The following is a 24,161-nucleotide window of genomic DNA, read 5'->3' on the forward strand; positions in this document are numbered from 1 at the left end:
TCCTCACAACTGCTGTTCTCGTTCGTTCGTTCTCTACAGCTCTCTCTCTCTCTCGTTCTTTGGTTCCAGATGTTGCTAGTTTCTAACGTCCCCCAGGTATATTATGGCTAGGACGCCACCCGTTTGACGGGAAGGCTCGGCGCTCTTCCGGGACCCTAGAGATGCCCCTCTCCACGCGTTGCCCCCTATGTCTTCGTAGGTGTAGTAAGGTAGACAGCCAACCTATAATTGACTGTCCGGCGGAATTTGAAGTAAGGCCTGAAGTCAGTTGCTCCTACGGTGATCCGGCCACCGACTACACGCCTCAGTAAGATGTTGCCTCTCTCTCTCGGCACGACTCTTACTGGCTCTCCTTTGTGCTTGATCTCGTTTACACTGTTCCACAATATCCTTCCCTTCGTGTCTCTCTCCTGGATACCGCGGCAGGGTGTGCAGGCGCGGTTCCGTTATGCTCTGTTCTGTTCGCTAGGCACCTTCCAGGTTCCCACGCCTGACAGGGACCCCCCTGTGCCTTCTCCCTGTAACACTCCCTGCCACGGGATGTTGCCTGGTTCCAACCCAGTCAGCTTCTGACTAACTTCCTCCCCAGCCTCTAGTTTTACCAGTGTGAGGAGTGGCCCAATAAATAAAGCCTTTTTCTCCCCCTAGTGGCCGGAGTGTGAAATGTAATGTGTTCTGGTGATACCTGGTCAGGAGAACTCCTTAGTGCCATCTGACGTACCGCCACTCTCCTTAGCGGCAGAGTGCCATACTGCAACGACCAGGTCTCTGGGGCGCTGCATTCGGACCAGCCATAGTGTAAGAATAGGGTGTTCATGTAATGCTGCATGAACCGGTAATCAGCCTAAGTATGTAGCAGTACAGACACACAGGGCTATTAAATGCATAAAGCATGTGAGAACATGATGCGAGGAACCTGGTTGTGGTAAAAATTTTGAATGGGCAACACAGGGATAGTTAGGTTAAAGCATTGAGATGGTAGGCCAGTCTGAAGAAATGCGTTTTTAGGTCATGCTTAAAACTGTGTGGATTGGAGTAAATACAATATGATTGCACTCACCAGACGTAGCTCAAACAAGGCATTATGAAGATTTGCTGCAGCAGATCCATGGGTCCAATGAGACCGAAATTTAGATATCAGAAATGGGAGAAAAATGTGGTTGTTGTTCTGCGCTGCTGAATCACTGAAAATCCAATAATTGTGGTTTTATTCAACGCGTTTGAGTACAAAAGACTCCTTCATCAGGAAATACCACAAAAATATTTGTTGTGGTATTTCCTGATGAAGGAGTCTTTTGTACTCTGAAACACGTTGAATAAAACCACAATTATTAATATGTGATTCAACAGTGCAGAACAACAACCAGAGAAGGCCATGTGCGATAACAGTGCAAACCTGGTGGCGGCCCTATACCATGGCAACCTCATACACGTGCCTTGCATCCTCAACATGGTGGTGCAGCAATTTCTCCATCACAATCCCGGCCTGGATGCGCTGCTGCAGAAAGCACGGTCGCTGTATACTCCCTTCCGCCAATCGCAGCCCACAGGTCATTGACTTGAATAAGGTGTTTCGGCCTACCAGTTAACCGTTTGATCAGTGATGTTCTGACACGGTGGAATTCCACTCTGCACATGTTGCAGCAGCTGTGGCAGCAGCGATGAGCCCTGGTGCATTATGTCATTTTGGCTTGGCCTTGGCTAATGCAGTTCGGACGCGGTGCAAATCACGCTTGCAGAGTGGGCACAGATTAAGGACCTCTGCGCCCTTCTTTACAGTTTTGAAATGGCTACTAAGATGGTCAGCGCTGACAATGCCATCATCAGCATCACTATTCCGGTCATCTACATGCTGGAGCACACTTTGAATAGTCCGCGTGAAGAGGTGATGGTCCCAGAGGAAGAGTTGGAAGCAGAGGAGAATGCAGAAGGGATAACAATATCTCAAATTTCCGGACTGTCGTCGTACAGGCGGTTGCCATGGGAGGGTGACTTACAGCGATTAAGGGGAGCTCATGGTACCAGACACACTGTTAGTGAAGATGCAGGAGCCGAGGAACAAATTGAGGAGGATGAGGTGATGGAAGTGCAACAGTCAGCAGATGAAGAGGATAACGATACGCTCTCTGTTTTCCGTGGTTGACGGGAGGGGATGGAGGAAGCAAACTTGAGTGTTACACTGTCACCAACACAGCATGGACTTGGACCTCATGGAAGCGCCTGACACATGAGCGCCATCTTGCTGCACTATCTTCAACACGATGCCAAAAGGGTAAGAAATAGGGCTTACTACTGGGTTGAAAATCTGTTCGATCCAGGATACAAGAGTAAATTTAGCCAGATGATTCCCCCCGGAAAGGGATGTGCGCATGCTGGAAAATCGAAATACGCTTGTAGACAATCTTACGAGTGGTCTTCCTCAAGACAGCAGTGAGGCACACAGTGTGCATCCCAGTTGTAGAAGTCCAACTCCGGGAACATCAAGGCATTATCGCCAAAACATTAACAGCAGCATTAGCAGTGTCAGTAGCATAAGCAATTTCTGCGAGTTGTTTAACACATTTTTTAGACCAGCCCGTGCACCAGCAGAATAGAGTACAAGTCTGTCATGTTGTGAATAAAATAATAACAAAACCCAGCACTCAACTTTGTTGTGAGAAGAAGATTGGATGTTCATGTAATGTTGTGAATGACTGGAGAGGATGGTGCAGGAGTATCTGGATCTCAATATCAATGCCATCAGAGGGGTTTTGGAACATTTAAGGTACCTTCACACTAAACAACTTCACAACGATATCGCTAGCGATCCGTGACATTGCAGCGTCCTGGCTAGCGATATCGTTGTGTTTGACACGCAGCAGCGATCTGGATCCTGCTGTGATGTCGTTGGTCGCTACAGAAAGTCCAGAACTTTATTTCGTCGCTGGACTCCCTGCAGACATCGCTGAATCGGCGTGTGTGACGCCGATTCAGCGATGTCTTCACTGGTAACCAGGGTAAACATCGGGTTACTAAGCGCATGGCCGCGCTTAGTAACCCGATGTTTACCCTGGTTACCAGCGTAAAAGTAAAAAAAACAAACACTACATACTTACCTTCAGCTGTCTGTCCCCGGCGCTCTGCTTCTCTGCACTCCTCCTGCACTGGCTGTGAGCGCCGACCAGCCGGAAAGCAGAGCGGTGACGTCACCGCTCTGCTTTCCGGTTGCTGTGCTCACAGTCAGTGCAGGAAAGCAGAGCGCCGGGGACAGACAGCGGAAGGTAAGTATGTAGTGTTTGTTTTTTTTACTTTTACGATGGTAACCATGGTAAACATCGGGTTACTAAGCGCGGCCCTGCGCTTAGTAACCCGATGTTTACCCTGGTTACCGGCATCGTTGGTCGCTGGAGAGCTGTCTGTGTGACAGCTCTCCAGCGACCAAACAGCGACGCTGCAGCGATCGACATCGTTGTCGGTATCGCTGCAGCGTCGCTTAGTGTGAAGGTACCTTTACATTTTGGTCTTCAAAAATGGAAGAGTGGCCTGAGCTCGCCTGTCACGCCTTGGAGGTTTTGTCATGTCCGGCAGCCAGCATTCTCTCAGAACGTGTCTTCAGCGCTGCTGGTGGTGTCCCGATGGATAAGTGTATCCAGCTGTCCCCTCAAAGTGTAGACCTAACTTTCATTAAAATGAACAAGTCATGGATCTCAGATAACTTTTGCACCCTAGTTGCAGATTGGGCAGACTAGGCGATGGTGTCGGTTTTAGTATTATGTATTGATCTTGTATTATTGCTGTTACGGATCTGCAACACAGGACTAAGGCAGAAGGGGGAAAACTGACCCTGCACTATGACGACTAGGCTGAAATCCTACGATGGAGTGGGCAACCTATTCCTTGCGAATAGACCCACTGACGATCATAGGATAATCTCAAGCGAAGACCTATGGATAAGGGGAAGGGGTTCCCTAAAAGAACTAAGGACTGGGTACAAAAACGGGTCACCTCCTAATAGAAAACACAGAGAAGGCTGCATAAACCAATAGAAAACAGAAACTAATGTTAGCAGAACCAGAGGCACCAGCACTGCACAAATAACACACACAGAAGACAAAGCAAAGCACCAAGCTAGAGCTCAAGCATATTAACACTGTTGTCCAGCAAGGACTGGGAGGCAGGTGCTGGTTAATAAAGAGTGATACAAACACCTGGCCCAAGACAAACCCATCACCAGAGGAAAAAAACAGCAGCCAGAACTCCACAAGAAAATGGTGGATAGTCACAAACTAAACAGATTCCAACAATTGCATTCTGTGCCATCTTTGTGGTGTCTTCTGTGCCTGCTGTTGCTACTGCTGCTGACGTTACAAACAATTGCTTGAAATGTGGAGACTCCAAGTTGGGTTTCCATCTGGTGGGCTGCCTGTAGTATAAGGTGAGTCAGAGGGCTATTATACTGTTTCTACTCTGTGGAAATTGATGCCACTTTAGTGCTGTGTGACAATTATTTTTTGAAATGTGCAGACTCCAAGTTCACTCTCCATCTGGTGGGTTGGCAGTGTAAGTAAGTCTCCCAGACAGGCAGGCCTGCACTTACTTTCAGTTAACTACCTGCATGATGTTTTTTGTGCCATCTGAGTGTCGCAGGAATAAAAAAAAAAATTGCAGGCGTTGCTTGAGTCTCCCAGCTAAGAAGGCTTACACCGCTCCCTTAACCACCAGGTCCTCATTAAAACTTCAATTCCAAGCTGGGCCTGATACGTCATGTATTGCCCATTGCTGACTGCTGCTGTGCCAAATGCAAATTTCTACTGTGGGTCAATTGATGCCACTATTCCTGGTGTCTGCCCCTAATTTTAGCTGTTTGGGAAGCCCCTTAAGGTATTGTCTATGCGTTTGATTTTGCCTCCCATTAAATTTAATGGAGTTCAGGTACATACGTTGAACTGTTCGGCGAATGGAGGTCCGCTCAGCGAACCCAAACCAAACTAAACCTTAAAAGGTTCTCTCATCTCTATTTAACAGGGAGAAATGCAAGATTTTACACTTGGGCAAGAAAAATGAAAATTACATCTACAGAATGGGAGGAATAGAACTACGCAACAGCACGTGTAAAAAAAGACGTGGCTATACTAAAAGATCACAGACTACACATGAGTCAACAGTGTGATGCAGCAGCACAAAAAGTCAAACACAGCTCTAAGATACATTAGGAGAAATATAGAGATTACATTGCGTGAATAATTATCTCCCTCTACTCCTCCTTGGTCAGGCCTCATCTGGAATACTGTGTCCAGTTCTGGGCACCACATTGTGGACCTGGTTACCCTGGAGGTCCCTTCCAACTCTAACATTCTAAGAATCTATGATATACAGGGACCTCTCTCCTATAGAGTGTCAGCTGTTATGTGCAGGGTCTTCTCTCTTGTAGAGCGTCAGCTCTTATGTACAATGCATTATCTCTCTCCTGTAAAGTGTCAGCTCTTATGTGCAGAATCCTCTCTCCTGTAGTGTCAGCTCTTATGTGCAGGATCCTCTCTCCTGTAGTGTCAGCTCTTATGTGCAGGGTCCTCTCTGCTGTAGTGTCAGCTCTTATGTGCAGGATCCTCTCTCCTGTAGTGTCAGCTCTTATGTGCAGGATCCTCTCTCCTGTAGAGTGTCAGCTCTTATGTGCAGGGTCCTCTCTCCTGTACAGTGTCAGCTCTTATGTGCAGGGTCCTCTCTCCTGTATAGTGTCAGCTCTTATGTGCAGGGTCCTTTCTCCTGTAGTGTCAGCTCTTATGTGCAGGGTCCTCTCTCCTGTAGAGTGTCAGCTCTTATGTGCAGGGTCCTCTCTCCTGTAGAGTGTCAGCTCTTATATGCAGGGTCCTTTCTCCTGTAGTGTGTCAGTTCTTATGTGCAGGGTCCTCTCTCCTGTATAGTGTCAGCTCTTATGTGCAGGGTCCTCTCTCCTGTACAGTGTCAGCTCTTATGTGCAGGGTCCTCTCTCCTGTACAGTGTCAGCTCTTATGTGCAGGGTCCTCTCTCCTGTAGAGTGTCAGCTCTTATGTGCAGGGTCCTCTCTCCTGTAGAGTGTCAGCTCTTATATACAGGGTCCTTTCTCCTGTAGTGTGTCAGCTCTTATGTGCAGGGTCCTCTCTCCTGTAGAGTGTCAGCTCTTATGTGCAGGGTCCTCTCTGCTGTAGAGTGTCAGCTCTTATGTGCAGGGTCCTCTCTCCTGTACAGTGTCAGCTCTTATGTGCAGGGTCCTCTCTCCTGTACAGTGTCAGCTCTTATGTGCAGGGTCCTCTCTCCTGTACAGTGTCAGCTCTTATGTGCAGGGTCCTTTCTCCTGTAGTGTGTCATCTCTTATGTGCAGGGTCCTCTCTCCTGTATAGTGTCAGCTCTTATGTGCAGGGTCCTCTCTCCTGTAGAGTGTCCGCTCTTATGTGCAGGGTCCTCTCTCCTGTATAGTGTCAGCTCTTATGTGCAGGGTCCTCTCTCCTGTACAGTGTCAGCTCTTATGTGCAGGGTCCTCTCTCCTGTACAGTGTCAGCTCTTATGTGCAGGGTCCTCTCTCTTGTAGAGTGTTAGCTCTTATGTGCAGGGTCCTCTCTCCTGTACAGTGTCAGCTCTTATGTGCAGGGTCCTCTCTCCTGTACAGTGTCAGCTCTTATGTGCAGGGTCCTTTCTCCTGTAGAGTGTCAGCTCTTATGTGCAGGGTCCTCTCTGCTGTAGAGTGTCAGCTCTTATGTGCAGGGTCCTCTCTCCTGTACAGTGTCAGCTCTTATGTGCAGGGTCCTCTCTCCTGTACAGTGTCAGCTCTTATGTGCAGGATCCTCTCTCCTGTACAGTGTCAGCTCTTATGTGCAGGGTCCTCTCTCCTGTACAGTGTCAGCTCTTATGTGCAGGGTCCTCTCTCCTGTACAGTGTCAGCTCTTATGTGCAGGATCCTCTCTCCTGTACAGTGTCAGCTCTTATGTGCAGGGTCCTTTCTCCAGTAGAGTGTCAGCTCTTATGCGCAGGGTCCTCTCTCCAGTAGAGTGTCAGCTCTTATGTGCAGGGTCCTCTCTCCTGTAGGGTGTCAGCTCTTATGTGCAGGATCCTCTCTCCTGTAGAGTGTCAGCTCTTATGTGCAGGGTCCTCTCTCCTGTAGAGTGTCAGCTCTTATGTGCAGGGTCCTCTCCCCTGTAGAGTGTCAGCTCTTATGTGCAGGGTCCTCTCTCCTGTAGAGTGTCAGCTCTTATGTGCAGGATCCTCTCTCCTGTAGAGTGTCAGCTCTTATGTGCAGGGTCCTCTCTCCTGTAGAGTGTCAGCTCTTATGTGCAGGGTCCTCTCTCCTGTAGAGTGTCAGCTCTTATGTGCAGGGTCCTCTCTCCTGTAGAGTGTCAGCTCTTATGTGCAGGGTCCTCTCTCCTGTAGAGTGTCAGCTCTTATGTGCAGGATCCTCTCTCCTGTAGAGTGTCAGCTCTTATGTGCAGGGTCCTCTCTCGTGTACAGTGTCAGCTCTTATGTGCAGTATCCTCTGTTTTTTTATCTCATTGTTTAGCAGCACTGATTATTTGCTTGTTATGTTCCTGTACATCTCTGTGTAATACTTGGCGCTGTACAAATAAAGATTACAATTACATATTCTGTATCTTACATATATACAGTATAATCATGTCTGAACTTTCTTTTACTTGGAGTAAGCATGATACTTTTTACAGTAAACATTAATATGAGGGTCGTCAGTACTGATCCTCGCACATATAACGTCTTGTTCAGAAGTTCACTACATACCAAGGACGTTCGCCGTACACTGCAGAATCCCTGAGACATCCTCCGCATCCTCATTTCCAGAGAGACCGGCGTACGTGCATTTCGTTGAAGCGTTGTGTAAATTCTTCTCTGCGTCGCGACATCTGGAAAAGAAATGATGAAACGTAAGAACGATAACCTGAGAGTTTCCTGCCGCATAACCTCCTGGATGCCTTTTCCCTCATTAAATTGTTAGCAAATGCCTAATTAACACATAGCATCCAGGCAAATCATTTCACACTTGGCGCTGCTGTGTATCACCAGGAGGATTATCAGTTTGCATCACTGGTGCTAATTTACTGGATCATTAAGAGGCTGCATATTTTAAAGCGCAGAAACATGTGTGAGTAACAGCTTCACCCCGGGAAACAGAAAACGATTCACTTTACAGATTCTTTGATATTATGTGTCTGCTGCGGTTCCTCGATACGGTGAGCTCTTAATGGGGATTCCACGGATTTCACTCATCGGAGAGCGAGCAACATGGAGATTTCTGCATTATTAATCCCTTTCTAAAAAACTATTCACACGTACATGTTCTATTTGTGTCTCCAAAACCAATAAAGAAAATATATAGTTTTATCTCTCTGATGGCTCGTTTTTCATTCTCGGTGTTCTGTGTGTGTATTTTGCATTTTTACCATCCATAAGTAAGACACGTCTCTTGTGTCCTTTATGCAGATGATTGGTTCCAAAAAAGAAAAAATGTGTGAGTGACCCCGTAGAATAAAGTGCCTGTATGCTATTTTACACTACTGCTTTCTGTCCTTTCAGGAAGAGTTTTCAGCAGTTTAATTATCAGCACAGACAGGATTTCATTGATAGTAAACACCTCTATGCAGAGAAAGCCCAGGGTCCACTATTCACAATAGGGGATGTCACAATTCCCCCTCCTACACCCACCCTCCTTTTTTCAATGGCCTTTGCTTAAAGAAGCCCTGCTCCTCCCACGCAAGTTTTTATCTTCTTAATATATTGCAGTCATGATATTATATAGCAATGTGTACTTACAATTGCTCATTTTGCCTTTCTACCCAAATAATTCTTCTCTTTTCCATTAAGTCTATATCATCACATGATTAATAACTGACTAGCTGAATCCTTCTAAGCTCTATGTAGAAACAGGAGGTCAATTTGTGTGGAAAAACACACATCAAAATTCACAATAGACTACCTCAAAAAAGCACAAGCTGAAGGTTTTACAATGGCCCTCACAGTCCCCTGATCTGAAGACTGAAAATCTGTGGCCAAACCTCAAAATAGCAGTGTATGTAAGACCACCCGGGAATCTCACAGAAGTGGAAGAATTTTCAGAGGAAGAATGGATGAAAATCCATCAAACAAGAATTGACAGACTCTTGTCTGGCAACAAAAAGCATTTACAAGCTGTGATACTTGCAAAAGGGGGTGCTACTAGGTACTAACCAGGCAGGGTGTCCAAACTTTTGCATCAGCCCAGTTTCCTTTTTTTAATTATTAAAATGTATAAAATGTAAACGATGCATATATATATACAGTATATATATGTGTGTATATATATTTGTGCCTAAAATACAAAGAAATTGTGTCATCTTTAACTTTTGGCCTTTTAGAGATCATTTCATCTTCAATTTGCTTAACTGTTCCCAATAACAGTAATTTTGGCCAGGACTTTTTGTGCTAAGATATAACCAAACATTGAATATATGAAATGTAAGCTGCATTTATGCCATATAGAATATGCTTAGAAAATGAACGTACTTAAAACATAAATTGGACAATTCAAGGTCACCGTGTTGTGACTGGTGAGTGCACACCAGCCACGACACGGTGGCCTTTCTCTGATGGGACTTTAACCATTTCTACCAAACATGTCTCTACAAATTTAACCCCTTTCTGACGTTGGGCGTAGTAATACGCCCACATCGGACTCCCTCAGTTTGATGTGGGCTCCGGCACTGAGCCCACATCTATCCTGTTTTAAATAGCTGACATGTGCCTCTAACAGCCGTGGGTGGAATCGACGATTCACCCGCGGCTGTTAACCCGTTAAATGCCGCTGTCAATCTCTGCGCACAGGAATTCCCACCCATCTGAGGCTACGTTCACATTGGCGTTGTGTGATGTTGCGTCGGAGATGCAACGCACAACGCAAACAAAAACGCAACAAAACGCACGCTAAAACGCAGTGTTTTGCGATGCATGCGTCCTTTTTTGCCGAAATTTGGATGCAAAAAAAATTCAACTTGCTGCGTCCTCTGCGCCCCACGCTTGCGGCCAAAAAAACGCATGTGTCGCAAAACGCAGCACAACGCATGTCCATGCGCCCCCCATGTTAAATATAGGGGCGCATGACGCATGCGTCGCCGCGGCTGCGCCCGACGCACCACCGCAAGACGCTAATGTGAACATAGCCTATGACCCCGTCATGTGATCGCGGGTCACCGATGGGTTGGCATGACAACCAGAGGTCTCCACCAGACCTCTTTGGTTGTCATAGCCGGATTGTTATGAGCGCCACCCGGTGGTCGGCGTTCATAGCAAGTGAGCATTTCTGCTACATACAGGCGATCTGATCATTGCCTATATGTAGCAGAGCCGATCAGACAACTGCAGCTTCTAGTCTCCCATGGAAACTATTGAAGCATGCAAAAACTAAAAAAAAAAAAGTTTTCTAAAATATTAAAAAAATAAAAGTTCAAATCACCCCCCTTTCGCCCCATTCAAAATAAAACAATAAAAAAAATCAAACATACAGATATGTGTGGGGCTGTCCACACTCCCATCTTTCCACGCCATCCATCTCCCTCCCTTCATCCAGGGGCTCCCTGCTGCCATTATCTCTATTGTCTTAGGGACTCTCTAGCTATTTATATGGGCTCTCCCCTGTGATTACCACCTGGTATGCAGGTATTTAATACTGGATAATAACTTTGTCCACTATAATGCCGGTTTCACACGTCAGTGGCTCCGATACATGAGGTGACAGTTTCCTCACGTACCGGAGCCACTGACACACGTAGATACAGTGAAATCAATGCATCTGTTCAGATGTCATTGATTTTTTGCGGACCGTGTCTCCGTGTGCCAAACACAGAGACATGTCAGTGTTCGTGGGAGCGCACGTATTACACGGACCCATTAAAGTCAATGGGTCCGTGTAAAACACGTACCGCACACGGACATTGTCCGTGTGCAGTCCGTGTGCCGTGCAGGAGACAGCGCTACATTAAGCGCTGTCCCCCCCACTGGTGCTGAATCCGCGATTCATATCTTCCCTGCAGCAGCGTTTGCTGTAGAGAAGATATGAATAATCGTGTTTAAAATAAAGTTCCATGACCCCACCCCCCTCCCACCCCCTGTGCGCCCCCCGCTGTTATTAAAATACTCACCCAGTCACGTGGGGCCGCCCATTACAATCATGAATATGCGGCTCCACCTCCCATAAGGTCCCACATGGAGCTTTATTTTAAACACGATTATTCACATCTTCTCTACAGCAAACGCTGAAGCAGGGAAGATATGAATCGCGGCTTCAGCACCAGATGCAGGGGACAGTGCTAAACTCGCTGTCTCCTGCACGGTGCGTGTGGTACCCAGTGGGCACACGGGCGGCACACGTGTGCCGCACGTGTGCCACACTGATGTGCCACAGAAACGCACCGGCACACGGACACGGATAATAACGGTACCGATTTTTCCGGTACCGGAATTATCTGGACGTGTGAGACTGCCCTAATACACATTTTTTCTGTGCTCTTATTCCAATTTGCATAGTGCTATTTTGCACGCATGAGGGATTCAGATTGCTTTATCTTTCTCAGACACCGAGCTTACACCTGTGGGGACGCCCACATCCCAGGGTCCATGGTATGTGCACTCAGCTAACTATATTGACTTAATTGGTGGGGATGTTATCATTGTTGTTTTAAAATGTTTTTAATAATTTTTTGTGCTTTGGTGATAAAAAAAGTAGTTTTTGATATTTTTTTGTACCTCAGGTGTGCACTTTCTACGTACGCATTAGTCTTTCCTCCAGTTATTGCACATTCAGAATCGCCCGATCTATCAATATAAAAAAAAGAATTAACCCGATCGCTAAACAGCGTAACTGAAATGGTATCAATAAAAACGTCAGCTTGGTGTGTAAAAAATAAGCCCCAGCCCCAAATCACGAAAAATGGAGACGTTACAGGTATCGGAAAATGTCCTGCAAAAAACAAGCCCTCACTTGGCCATTTTGACCGAAAAGTAAAAAAGTTATGGCTCTGGGAAGAAGGGGAGCAAAAAATGAAAATGCAAAAACGGAAAATGACCCTGGTTAAGGGGTTAAAGAACAGATAGGATAAAACCTTACTTTAAGAAAAGCCTAGTGCCTTATTTAGATGTATATGTAACAATTTCAGAAAAATGTTCATCAAAGTAAAATTGCAAAAGCTTTGAATATCCCTCCGGATTCAGGCATTCTGGAGAAATCCATGTGCACAAGAGACAAGGCCAACGTTCACCATTGGATGCTCGTGATCTATGGAATTAAAAACAGGTATGATTCAGTCATGCAAATCACTGTAAGGGCTCAGGAATACATTCAGGAATCAGTGTCTGTGAACCCAGTTCGCCGTGTATTCCATAAATGCAAGCTAAAGTTCTATCATGTAAAGAAGAACCAAATATTAAAGGGAACCTGTCACCCTCAAAATCGAAAATGAGCTAAGCCCACCGGCATCAGGGGCTTATCTACAGCATTCTGTAATGCTGCAGATAAGCCCCCGATGTACAATGAAAGATGAGAAAAAGAGGTTAGATTATACTCACCCAGGGGCGGTCCGGTCCAATGGGCGTCGCGGTCCGGTCCAGGGCCTCCCATCTTCTTACGATGACGTCCTCTTCTTGTCTTCACGCTGCAGCTCTGGCGCAGGCGTACTTTATATGCCCAGTTGAGAGCAGAGGAAAGTACTGCAGTGCGCAGGCGCTGGGCCTCTCTGACCTTTCCCGCCACCTGCACACTGCAGTACTTTGCTCTGCACTCCTATGAAGATGGGAGGCCCCGGACTGCGACACCCATCGGACCGGACCGCAGCGGGACCGCCCCTGGGTGAGTATAATCTAACCTCTCCCTCTCAGCTGTGAGCCCTTAGGTGCACATAAATTCATAGCCATGAGTCTGACCAGACGTGTCTGACCATCTTAGAAATTGCATTTTTAAATTGCAGTTTTTTAATTGCTATGAATTAAACTAGAATTCCATGGGGCATCTGCCCATTCATCACTGCTGTACTTTCATCATCCTCATCACCACCTGTATCATCTAATCCAGTTGTTTTGTCTACCCACAGGTATGCTCCACTCAGCTTTCCTGCTTTGTCTGTCTATATGAAGTGCATGTAATTGCCACATGGCATTCTTTGCTTACCCATTATTTTCTATCCATATGTATTTCACTCCTCTTGTGTCTTCCTCGCATACCTGATTGGCAATCTACCCCACCCCCTCTTTATGACCTGGCTTAACTGTGAACATGTGCTCTGGACACACACGCCCACATCCCCTCTCAGCTGTGAGCCCTTAGGTGTACATAAATTCATAGCCATGAGTCTGACCAGACGTGTCTGACCATCTTAGAAATTGCAGTTTTTTAATTGCTATGAATTAGACTAGAATTGGACTGGCATTGACTGGAAGGTAAAATAATAGAAAACCACTATAATGTTTCAGTTTCTTTTAACACTCACCCCCATACTACTTTATTTCTTCCTATCTCCTGTAATCCCTCCACCAAGTAAGGAACTAGTCATTTCTTCCTCCATCCTCCCCAGCCACCTCACCCCCTCCACAGAACTATTCCTCCACATAAAATCCTTTCTCTCCAGGCACACACGGCCACATCATGACCTATCCAGCTCACACCTTCTAACGCTCAGTCTGCTGCTCCTCATTGCTGGCGACATATCCCCATATCCTGGCCCTCCTCATCACATCCCCACACTCATTTCTAATCCCCCGCCACGATCCTCTACACGTCCTCGCAACCACAGTAACCTCATACCCATTCATCCAGCCCCCACTCCCCCAATTTCCCTATCTGGAGCACTATGGAACGCACGCTCTGTATGCAATAAACTGTCATTTATCCACGACCTCTTTATCAATAACAAACTCTCCTTCCTCGGCATCACTGAAACCTGGCTCACCCCCTCTGACTCAGCCTCTCCAGCCGCACTTTCCTATGGTGGATTCCACCTCTCTCACACCCCTCGCCCCAGCGGCAAGCATGGCGGAGGAGTTGGTTTTCTCCTGTCAGATAACTGCTCCTTCACCCCAATCCCACTTCCGCCCTCTGTTACCCTCCCTTCCTTTGAGGTGCATTCCGTGCGCATCTACTCCCCCTCCAACCTCCAACTGGCTGTCATCTACCCCAGGGCCAGCCACCACCTTCTTTGACCACTTCACCACCTGGCTACTCCATTTCCTCACCGCTGACATCCCCACTATCATCATGGGCGACTTCAACATCCCCATTGACACTTCCCTCTCAGCTGCCACTAAACTTCTATCCCTCACTTCCTCCTTTGGCCTTGGTCAATGGTCTTCTACAGCCACCCACAAAGATGGTCACACACTGGACCTCATCTTCACCTGCCTCTGCTCCCTATCTAACCTCTCGAACTCACCTCTTCCTCTTTCCGACCACAACCTACTCACATTCTCTTCCCTCTCCACTCCTTGTCTACAACCCCCACCCCACAAACTCTCACACCCTCGCAGAAATCTTAAACACCTTGATCTTCACTCACTCTCGGAATCCTGTTATGTTTGCTAATGACAGGTGTTATGAAGGCAATCCAGAAACACAGTGTGCTTAGCGATCAGAGCGCACACAGTGATCTGACAAATACCCAAAAATACAAGAACGAGCTCTGAGACGTGGAAACTCTGTAGATTGCACACCTGATCCTATCCTAAACACAACTAAAAGCGGCTGTGGATTGCGCCTAACAACTACCTAGGCAACTCGGCACAGCCTAAGAAACTAGCTAGCCTGAAGATAGAAAAATAGGCCTGACTTGCCCCAGAGAAATTCCCCAAAGGAAAAGGCAGCCCCCCACATATAATGACTGTGAGTAAGATGAAAAGACAAAACGTAGGGATGAAATAGATTCAGCAAAGTGGGGCCCGATATTCTAGGACAGAGCGAGGACAGTAAAGCGAACTTTGCAGTCTACAAAAAACCCTAAAGCAAAACCACGCAAAGGGGGCAAAAAAAACCCACCGTGCCGAACTAACGGCACGGCGGTACACCCTTTGCGTCTCAGAGCTTCCAGCAAAACAAAAGACAAGCTGGACAGAAAAAAAGCAACAAAAAAGCAAAAAGCACTTAGCTATACAGAGCAGCAGGTCACAGGAACAATCAGGAGAAGCTCAGATCCAACACTGAAACATTGACAAGGAGCAAGGATAGCAGCATCAGGCGGAGTTAAGTAATGAAGCAGTTAACGAGCTCACCAGAACACCTGAGGGAGGAAGCTCAGAAGCTGCAGTACCACTTGTGACCACAGGAGTGAATTCAGCCACAGAATTCTCAAGGGGGGGCCTTGAGGAGGGGTCACCGAACCCTCACCAGAGCCCCCAGGCCGACCAGGATGAGCCGCATGAAAGGCACGAACAAGATCGGAAGCATGAACATCAGAGGCAAAAACCCAGGAATTATCTTCCTGAGCATAACCCTTCCATTTAACCAGATACTGGAGTTTCCGTCTAGAAACACGAGAATCCAAAATCTTCTCCACAATATACTCCAATTCCCCCTCCACCAAAACCGGGGCAGGAGGCTCAACAGATGGAACCATAGGTGCCACGTATCTCTGCAACAACGACCTATGGAATACATTATGTATGGAAAAGGAGTCTGGGAGGGTCAAACGAAAAGACACAGGATTGAGAACCTCAGAAATCCTATACGGACCAATAAAACGAGGTTTAAATTTAGGAGAGGAAACCTTCATAGGAATATGACGAGAAGATAACCAAACCAGATCCCCAACACGAAGTCGGGGACCCACACGGTGTCTGCGATTAGCGAAAAGTTGAGCTTTCTCCTGGGACAAGATCAAATTGTCCACTACCTGAGTCCAGATCTGCTGCAACCTATCCACCACAGAATCCACACCAGGACAGTCCGAAGACTCAACCTGTCCTGAAGAGAAACGAGGATGGAACCCAGAATTGCAAAAAAATGGAGAAATCAAGGTAGCCGAGCTGGCCCGATTATTAAGGGCGAACTCAGCCAACGGCAAAAAGGACACCCAATCATCCTGGTCTGCAGAAACAAAACATCTCAGATATGTTTCCAAGGTCTGATTGGTTCGTTCGGTCTGGCCATTAGTCTGAGGATGGAAAGCCGAGGAAAAGGATAGGTCAATGCCCATCCTACCACAAAAGGCTCGCCAAAACCTTGAAACAAACTGGGAACCTCTGTCAGAAACAATATTCTCAGGAATGCCATGCAACCGAACCACATGCTGAAAGAACAAAGGTACCAAATCAGAGGAGGAAGGCAATTTAGCCAAGGGCACCAGATGGACCATTTTAGAAAAGCGATCACAGACCACCCAAATGACTGACATCTTTTGAGAAACGGGAAGGTCAGAAATGAAATCCATCGAAATATGTGTCCAAGGCCTCTTTGGGACCGGCAAGGGCAAAAGCAACCCACTGGCACGAGAACAGCAGGGCTTAGCCCTAGCACAAATCCCACAGGACTGCACAAAAGTACGTACATCCCGTGACAGAGATGGCCACCAGAAGGATCTAGCCACTAACTCTCTGGTACCAAAGATTCCAGGATGACCAGCCAACACCGAACAATGAAGTTCAGAGATAAGTTTATTAGTCCACCTATCAGGGACGAACAGTTTCTCTGCTGGACAACGATCAGGTTTATTCGCCTGAAATTTTTGCAGCACCCGCCGCAAATCAGGGGAGATGGCAGACACAATGACTCCTTCCTTGAGGATACCCGCTGGCTCAGATAAACCCAGAGAGTCGGGCACAAAACTCCTAGACAGAGCATCCGCCTTCACATTTTTAGAGCCCGGAAGGTACGAAATCACAAAGTCGAAGCGGGCAAAAAATAACGACCAACGGGCCTGTCTAGGATTCAAGCGCTTGGCAGAGTCGAGATAAGTCAAGTTCTTATGATCAGTCAATACCACCACGCGATGCTTAGCTCCTTCAAGCCAATGACGCCACTCCTCGAATGCCCACTTCATGGCCAGCAACTCTCGATTGCCCACATCATAATTACGCTCAGCGGGCGAAAACTTCCTGGAAAAGAAAGCACATGGTTTCATCACTGAGCAATCAGAACCTCTCTGTGACAAAACCGCCCCTGCTCCAATCTCAGAAGCATCAACCTCGACCTGGAACGGAAGAGAAACATCTGGCTGACACAACACAGGGGCAGAACAAAAACGACGCTTCAACTCCTGAAAAGCTTCCACAGCAGCAGAAGACCAATTAACCAAATCAGCACCCTTCTTGGTCAAATCGGTCAATGGTTTGGCAATGCTAGAAAAATTACAGATGAAGCGACGATAAAAATTAGCAAAGCCCAGGAACTTTTGCAGACTTTTCAGAGATGTCGGCTGAATCCAATCCTGGATGGCTTGGACCTTAACTGGATCCATCTCGATAGTAGAAGGGGTAAAGATGAACCCCAAAAATGAAACTTTCTGCACACCGAAGAGACACTTTGATCCCTTCACAAACAAAGAGTTAGCATGCAGGACCTGAAAAACCATTCTGACCTGCTTTACATGAGACTCCCAATCATCTGAGAAGATCAAAATGTCATCCAAGTAAACAATCAGGAATTTATCCAGATACTCACGGAAGATGTCATGCATAAAAGACTGAAACACAGATGGAGCATTGGCAAGTCCGAACGGCATCACTAGATACTCAAAATGACCCTCGGGCGTATTGAATGCAGTTTTCCATTCATCTCCTTGCCTGATTCTCACCAGATTATACGCACCACGAAGATCTATCTTAGTGAACCAACTAGCCCCCTTAATCCGAGCAAACAAGTCAGATAACAATGGCAAGGGATACTGAAATTTAACAGTGATCTTATTAAGAAGGCGGTAATCAATACACGGTCTCAGCGAACCATCCTTCTTGGCTACAAAGAAGAACCCTGCTCCCAGTGGTGATGACGATGGGCGAATATGTCCCTTCTCCAGGGATTCCTTCACATAACTGCGCATAGCGGCGTGTTCGGGCACGGATAAATTAAATAATCGACCTTTAGGGAATTTACTACCAGGAATCAAATTGATAGCACAATCACAATCCCTATGCGGAGGTAGAGCATCGGACTTGGGCTCTTCAAATACATCCTGATAATCAGACAAGAACTCTGGGACCTCAGAAGGGGTGGATGACGAAATCGACAAAAATGGAACATCACCATGTACTCCCTGACAACCCCAGCTGGATACCGACATGGAATTCCAATCCAATACTGGATTATGGATTTGTAGCCATGGCAACCCCAACACGACCACATCATGCAGATTATGCAACACCAGAAAGCGAATAACTTCCTGATGTGCAGGAGCCATGCACATGGTCAGCTGGGCCCAGTATTGAGGTTTATTCTTGGCCAAAGGTGTAGCATCAATTCCTCTCAATGGAATAGGACACCGCAAAGGCTCCAAGAAAAACCCACAACGTTTAGCATAATCCAAATCCATCAGATTCAGGGCAGCGCCCGAATCCACAAACGCCATGACAGAAAACGACGACAAAGAGCATATCAAGGTAATGGACAGAAGGAATTTGGACTGTACAGTACCAATGACGGCAGACCTAGCGGACCGCTTAGTGCGCTTAGGACAATCAGAAATAGCATGAGTGGAATCACCACAGTAGAAACACAGACCATTCAGACGTCTGTATTCCTGCCGTTCAACTCTAGTCATAGTCCTATCGCACTGCATAGGCTCAGGTTTAACCTCAGGCAGTATCGCCAAATGGTGCACAGATTTACGCTCGCGCAAGCGTCGACCGATCTGAATGGCCAAAGACAAAGACTCATTCAAACCAGCAGGCATAGGAAATCCCACCATGACATCCTTAAGAGCCTCAGAGAGACCCTTTCTGAACAAAGCTGCCAGCGCAGATTCATTCCACTGAGTGAGTACTGACCATTTCCTAAATTTCTGACAATATACTTCTATATCATCCTGACCCTGGCACAAAGCCAGCAAATTTTTCTCAGCCTGATCCACTGAATTAGGCTCATCGTACAGCAATCCGAGCGCCAGGAAAAACGCATCGACACTACTCAATGCAGGGTCTCCTGGCGCAAGAGAAAATGCCCAGTCTTGAGGGTCGCCGCGCAAAAAAGAAATAATAATCAAAACCTGTTGAATAGGATTACCAGAAGAATGAGGTTTCAAGGCCAGAAATAACTTACAATTATTTTTGAAACTCAGAAACTTAGTTCTATCTCCAAAAAACAAATCAGGAATAGGAATTCTTGGTTCTAACATAGATTTCTGATCAATAGTATCTTGAATTTTTTGTACATTTGCATTAACAATGCAAACAATGCAAGTACAATGCATTAACCTAACGATCCCTGTGTGGCCTATATTAAAAAAAAAAAAAAAAAAAAAAAAAATTAATTAACTGGTTCATGCAGCTTTACATGAACACCCAAGCCTTACACTATGGCTGGTCCGAATAACTATAGCAATTGTTACCATCCACCTCTCGTGTCTCCCCTTTTCCTCATAGTTTGTAAGCTTACGAGCAGGGCCCTCACTCCTCTTGGTATCTGTTTTGAACTGTATTTCTGTTATGCTGTAATGTCTATTGTATGTACAAGTCCCCTCTATAATTTGTAAAGCGCTGCGGAATATGTTGGCGCTATATAAATAAAAATTATTATTATTATTATTATTATTACATTTATAACGAGATTATCCATTGAAGAGCACAGACCCTGAATATCCATGTCCACACCTGTGTCCAGAATCACCCAAATGTCTAGGGGAAAAAAAAAAGTGAACACAGAGCAGAAAAAAAAAAAAAAAATGATGTCAGAACTTTTTCTTTCCCTCTATTGAGAATCATTAGTTAGGCTCCTTGTACTGTTATGTTTGCTAATGACAGGTGTTATGAAGGCAATCCAGAAACACAGTGTGCTTAGCGATCAGAGCGCACACAGTGATCTGACAAATACCCAAAAATACAAGAACGAGCTCTGAGACGTGGAAACTCTGTAGACTGCACACCTGATCCTATCCTAAACACAACTAAAAGCGGCTGTGGATTGCGCCTAACAACTACCTAGGCAACTCGGCACAGCCTAAGAAACTAGCTAGCCTGAAGATAGAAAAATAGGCCTGACTTGCCCCAGAGAAATTCCCCAAAGGAAAAGGCAGCCCCCCACATATAATGACTGTGAGTAAGATGAAAAGACAAAACGTAGGGATGAAATAGATTCAGCAAAGTGGGGCCCGATATTCTAGGACAGAGCGAGGACAGTAAAGCGAACTTTGCAGTCTACAAAAAACCCTAAAGCAAAACCACGCAAAGGGGGCAAAAAAAACCCACCGTGCCGAACTAACGGCACGGCGGTACACCCTTTGCGTCTCAGAGCTTCCAGCAAAACAAAAGACAAGCTGGACAGAAAAAAAGCAACAAAAAAGCAAAAAGCACTTAGCTATACAGAGCAGCAGGTCACAGGAACAATCAGGAGAAGCTCAGATCCAACACTGAAACATTGACAAGGAGCAAGGATAGCAGCATCAGGCGGAGTTAAGTAAAGAAGCAGTTAACGAGCTCACCAGAACACCTGAGGGAGGAAGCTCAGAAGCTGCAGTACCACTTGTGACCACAGGAGTGAATTCAGCCACAGAATTCACAACAGAATCCCTCCTCCCTCTCGCAGACATAAGCTCCCTACACAATGCGGATGATGCTGCCACTCTATATAACACCACAATAGCTGCAGTTTTGGAATCTCTTGCCCCTCTCACACATACCAAAGCTCGCAAAATCAACAGACAGCCCTGGCACACCAGCCTGACCAAAGAACTGAGGCGAGCTTCCAGGGCTGCTGAGCGCAGATGGAAAAGATCCCACTCCAACGAGCACTTCATCGCATTCAAACAGTCCCTCACTACTTTCAAAACCACACTCGCCACAGCAAAACAAACCTACTTCTCATCTCTCATATCCTCCCTGTCTCACAACCCCAAACAGTTATTCAACACCTTCAATTCTCTCCTCCGCCCCCCCAGCACCTCCTCCCTCCCCACTCATCTCAGCTGAAGACTTTGCCTCATTTTTCAAGCAGAAGATTGAGAACATCAGAGACAGTTTTAGTAAACAACCCCCAGAACCATTCCTCCCAACTACCCGGCCCTCCACCTCCAAAACCAACTTCTCCACCATTACAGAAGATCAACTCTCCACTCTACTCTCAAGATCGCATCTCACCACCTGTGCACTTAACCCACTCCCATCCCACTTCATCCCAAACCTCACCACAGTCTTCATCCCAACCCTAACCCATCTCTTCAACCTATCACTAACAACTGATGTTTTCCCCTCAAGCTTTAAACATGCCTCCGTCACACCTATCCTCAAAAAGCCCTCCCTTGACCCATCCTCTGTATCTAGCTAGCTATCGCCCTATATCACTTCTCCCATTTGCCTCAAAACTACTAGAACAACATGTCCATCTTGAACTGTCCTCCTATCTATCTTCCTGCTCCTTCTTCGACCGCTTTCAATCAGGCTTCCGGTCACACCACTCCACTGAAACTGCCCTAACTAAGGTCACCAATGACCTAATAACTGCCAAGAGCAAGCGACACTACTCTATCCTCCTCCTCCTGGACCTGTCCTCTGCCTTTGACACAGTGGACCATTCCCTGCTGCTACAGACCCTCTCATCCCTTGGCATCACAGACTTGGCCCTATCCTGGATCTCGTCATACCTAACTGACCGGACATTCAGCGCCTCCCACTCACACACCACCTACTCACCTCGCCCTCTATCTGTCGTAGTCCCTCAAGGTTCAGTTCTAGGACCCCTGCTCTTCTCCATTTACACCTTTGACCTGGGACAGCTCATAGAATCTCACGGCTTTCAGTATCATCTCTATGCTGACGACACACAGATCTACATCTCTGGACCAGATATCACCTCCCTACTAACCAGAATCCCTCAATGTCTGTCTGCTATTTCATCATTCTTCTCCACTAGATTTCTAAAACTTAACATGGACAAAACAGAATTCATCATCTTTTCCCCATCTCACACGACCTCCCCAATGAACCTATCCATTACAGTAAACGGCTGCCCACTCTCCCCAGTCCCACAAGTCTTGGGGTAATCCTTGACACTGATCTCTCCTTCAAACCACATATCCAAACCCTTTCTACTTCCTGCCGCCTCCAACTCAAAAATATTTCACGGATCCAGACATTCCTAAACCAAGAATCTGCAAAAACCCTAGTCCATGCCCTCATCATCTCTCGCCTCGACTACTGTAACCTCCTGCTCTGTGGCCTCCCCTCTAACACTCTTGCACCCCTCCAATCTATTCTAAACTCTGCTGCCAGACTAATCCACCTGTCCCCCCGCTATTCTCCGGCCTCTCCCCTCTGTCAATCCTTGCGCTGGCTCCCCATCACCCGGAGACTCCAGTACAAAAGCTTAACCATGACTTACAAAGCCATCCACAACCTGTCTCCTCCATACATCTGTGACCTTGTCTCCCGGTATTTTCCTGCACGCAACCTCCGATCCTCACAAGATCTCCTTCTCTACTCCCCTCTTATCTCCTCTTCCCACAATCACATACAAGATTTCTCTTGTGCATCCCCCCTACTCTGGAACTCTCTACCACAACATATCAGACTCTCACCTACCATCGAAACCTTCAAAAAGAACCTGAAGACGCACCTCTTCCGACAAGCCTACAACCTGCAGTAACCACCGATTGACCAAACCGCTGCATGACCAGCTCTACCCTCACCCACTGTATCCTCACCCATCCCTTGTAGATTGTGAGCCTTCGCGGGCAGGGTCCTCTCTCCTCCTGTACCAGTTGTGACTTGTATTGTTCAAGATTATTGTACTTGTTTTATTATGTATACCCCTCCTCACATGTAAAGCGCCATGGAATAAATGGCGCTATAATAATAAATAATAATAATAATAACCTCTCCTGAATGCTGTAGATAAGCCCCTGATGCTGGTGGGCTTAGCTTATCTTGGATTTTGGGGGTGACAGGTTCCCTTTCACACAATCCAGAAACGCCGCCATCTTTTCTGAATCAAAGTTCATTTATTATGGACTAAGGCAAAATGGAAAACTATTCTGTGATCAGATATATTAAAATGTGAAATTCTTTATGGAAACCCCAGATGCCGTGTCCTGAGAACTCCAGAGGAGAGGGGCCATCAAGCTTCGTGTTCCTCCATATCTGATGCTTGGGGCAGCATTAGTGCCTATGACATGGGCAGATTACACATGAGGGGTGCCATCAATACTGAGCATTATATAGGGGTCTGCTCTATCCAGATGCAGCGCCCCAGGGTCCTGGTCGTCGCAGTGGTATTGCTTTCCTCTCGGAGAGAGTGATGCTACGTTTGGAGGCAAAGAAGGATAACTGCATCCAGGTATCTCAAACATGCAACACATTTCACACTCCAGACCACCAGGGGGAGCTTCTGCTCCTATTTACACTCCCCATATATATATAACTGGTAGTTTGTAGGGAAAGTTAGTTCCAGACAGGAGTCAGTTCCTGGCAGAGCTCCAGACAGGAGTTCTGTTAGTTCCAGACCAGAGTCTGAGGAGGACAGAGGAGAGGGTCAATGGAGCTGTGCATGCCCTCAGAGCTGCAGCTCCCACAACGAGACATTGAAAGACAGAATTGTATTGCAGCAAGCGTGAAGGAAGTCAAAGCAAAGGAGAGGATAACAGAAGGGGACCAGCCCCGCTCAAGCTGTCTCCTTCTGAGGCGAAAAATCCCGGTAGCCGGAACACCGAGGGAGTAAGGACCTCTACGCCTTATTTCAGACACCGGCAGGACAGCTAATTGCAGGTTACCTTTCCGCACCTACACCCATGAGTATGCTGCTCTGTTCTTTGGTTTGAGGATAGGGAAAGAATGAGAAAAAAGAAGAAAGAAAACATACAGTTGTGCTCAAAAGTTTACATACCCCGGTAGAATTTTTGCTTTCTTCGTCTTTTTTTAGAGAATATGAATGACAATTCACCAAATTGTCTCTTCAGAGAGGAAGAGGACTAGAACTCTAGTGCCATCTATTGGAAGTAGCAATCCTAAGTCAATGTCAACCCTTTAACGAGCCTTGTCACATGACTTACGGC

The 24,161-nt window shown here is 46.6% G+C and overlaps 1 protein-coding gene across 1 annotated transcript in view; it reads right to left on the minus strand.

The window, feature by feature from the left end:
- GUCY1A2 (guanylate cyclase 1 soluble subunit alpha 2) overlaps positions 1 to 24,161 on the minus strand; it is a 370,353-nt gene that overhangs the window by 237,562 nt on the left and 108,630 nt on the right. Inside the window, exon 3 of the mRNA XM_069759124.1 lies at positions 7,741 to 7,862. Coding sequence (XP_069615225.1) covers positions 7,741 to 7,862 — 122 coding nt within the window. The remainder of the gene's footprint in view (positions 1 to 7,740; positions 7,863 to 24,161) is intronic.

This window comes from Ranitomeya imitator, chromosome 3 (assembly GCF_032444005.1).
Source record: "Ranitomeya imitator isolate aRanImi1 chromosome 3, aRanImi1.pri, whole genome shotgun sequence".
Classification (NCBI taxonomy): domain Eukaryota; kingdom Metazoa; phylum Chordata; class Amphibia; order Anura; family Dendrobatidae; genus Ranitomeya; species Ranitomeya imitator.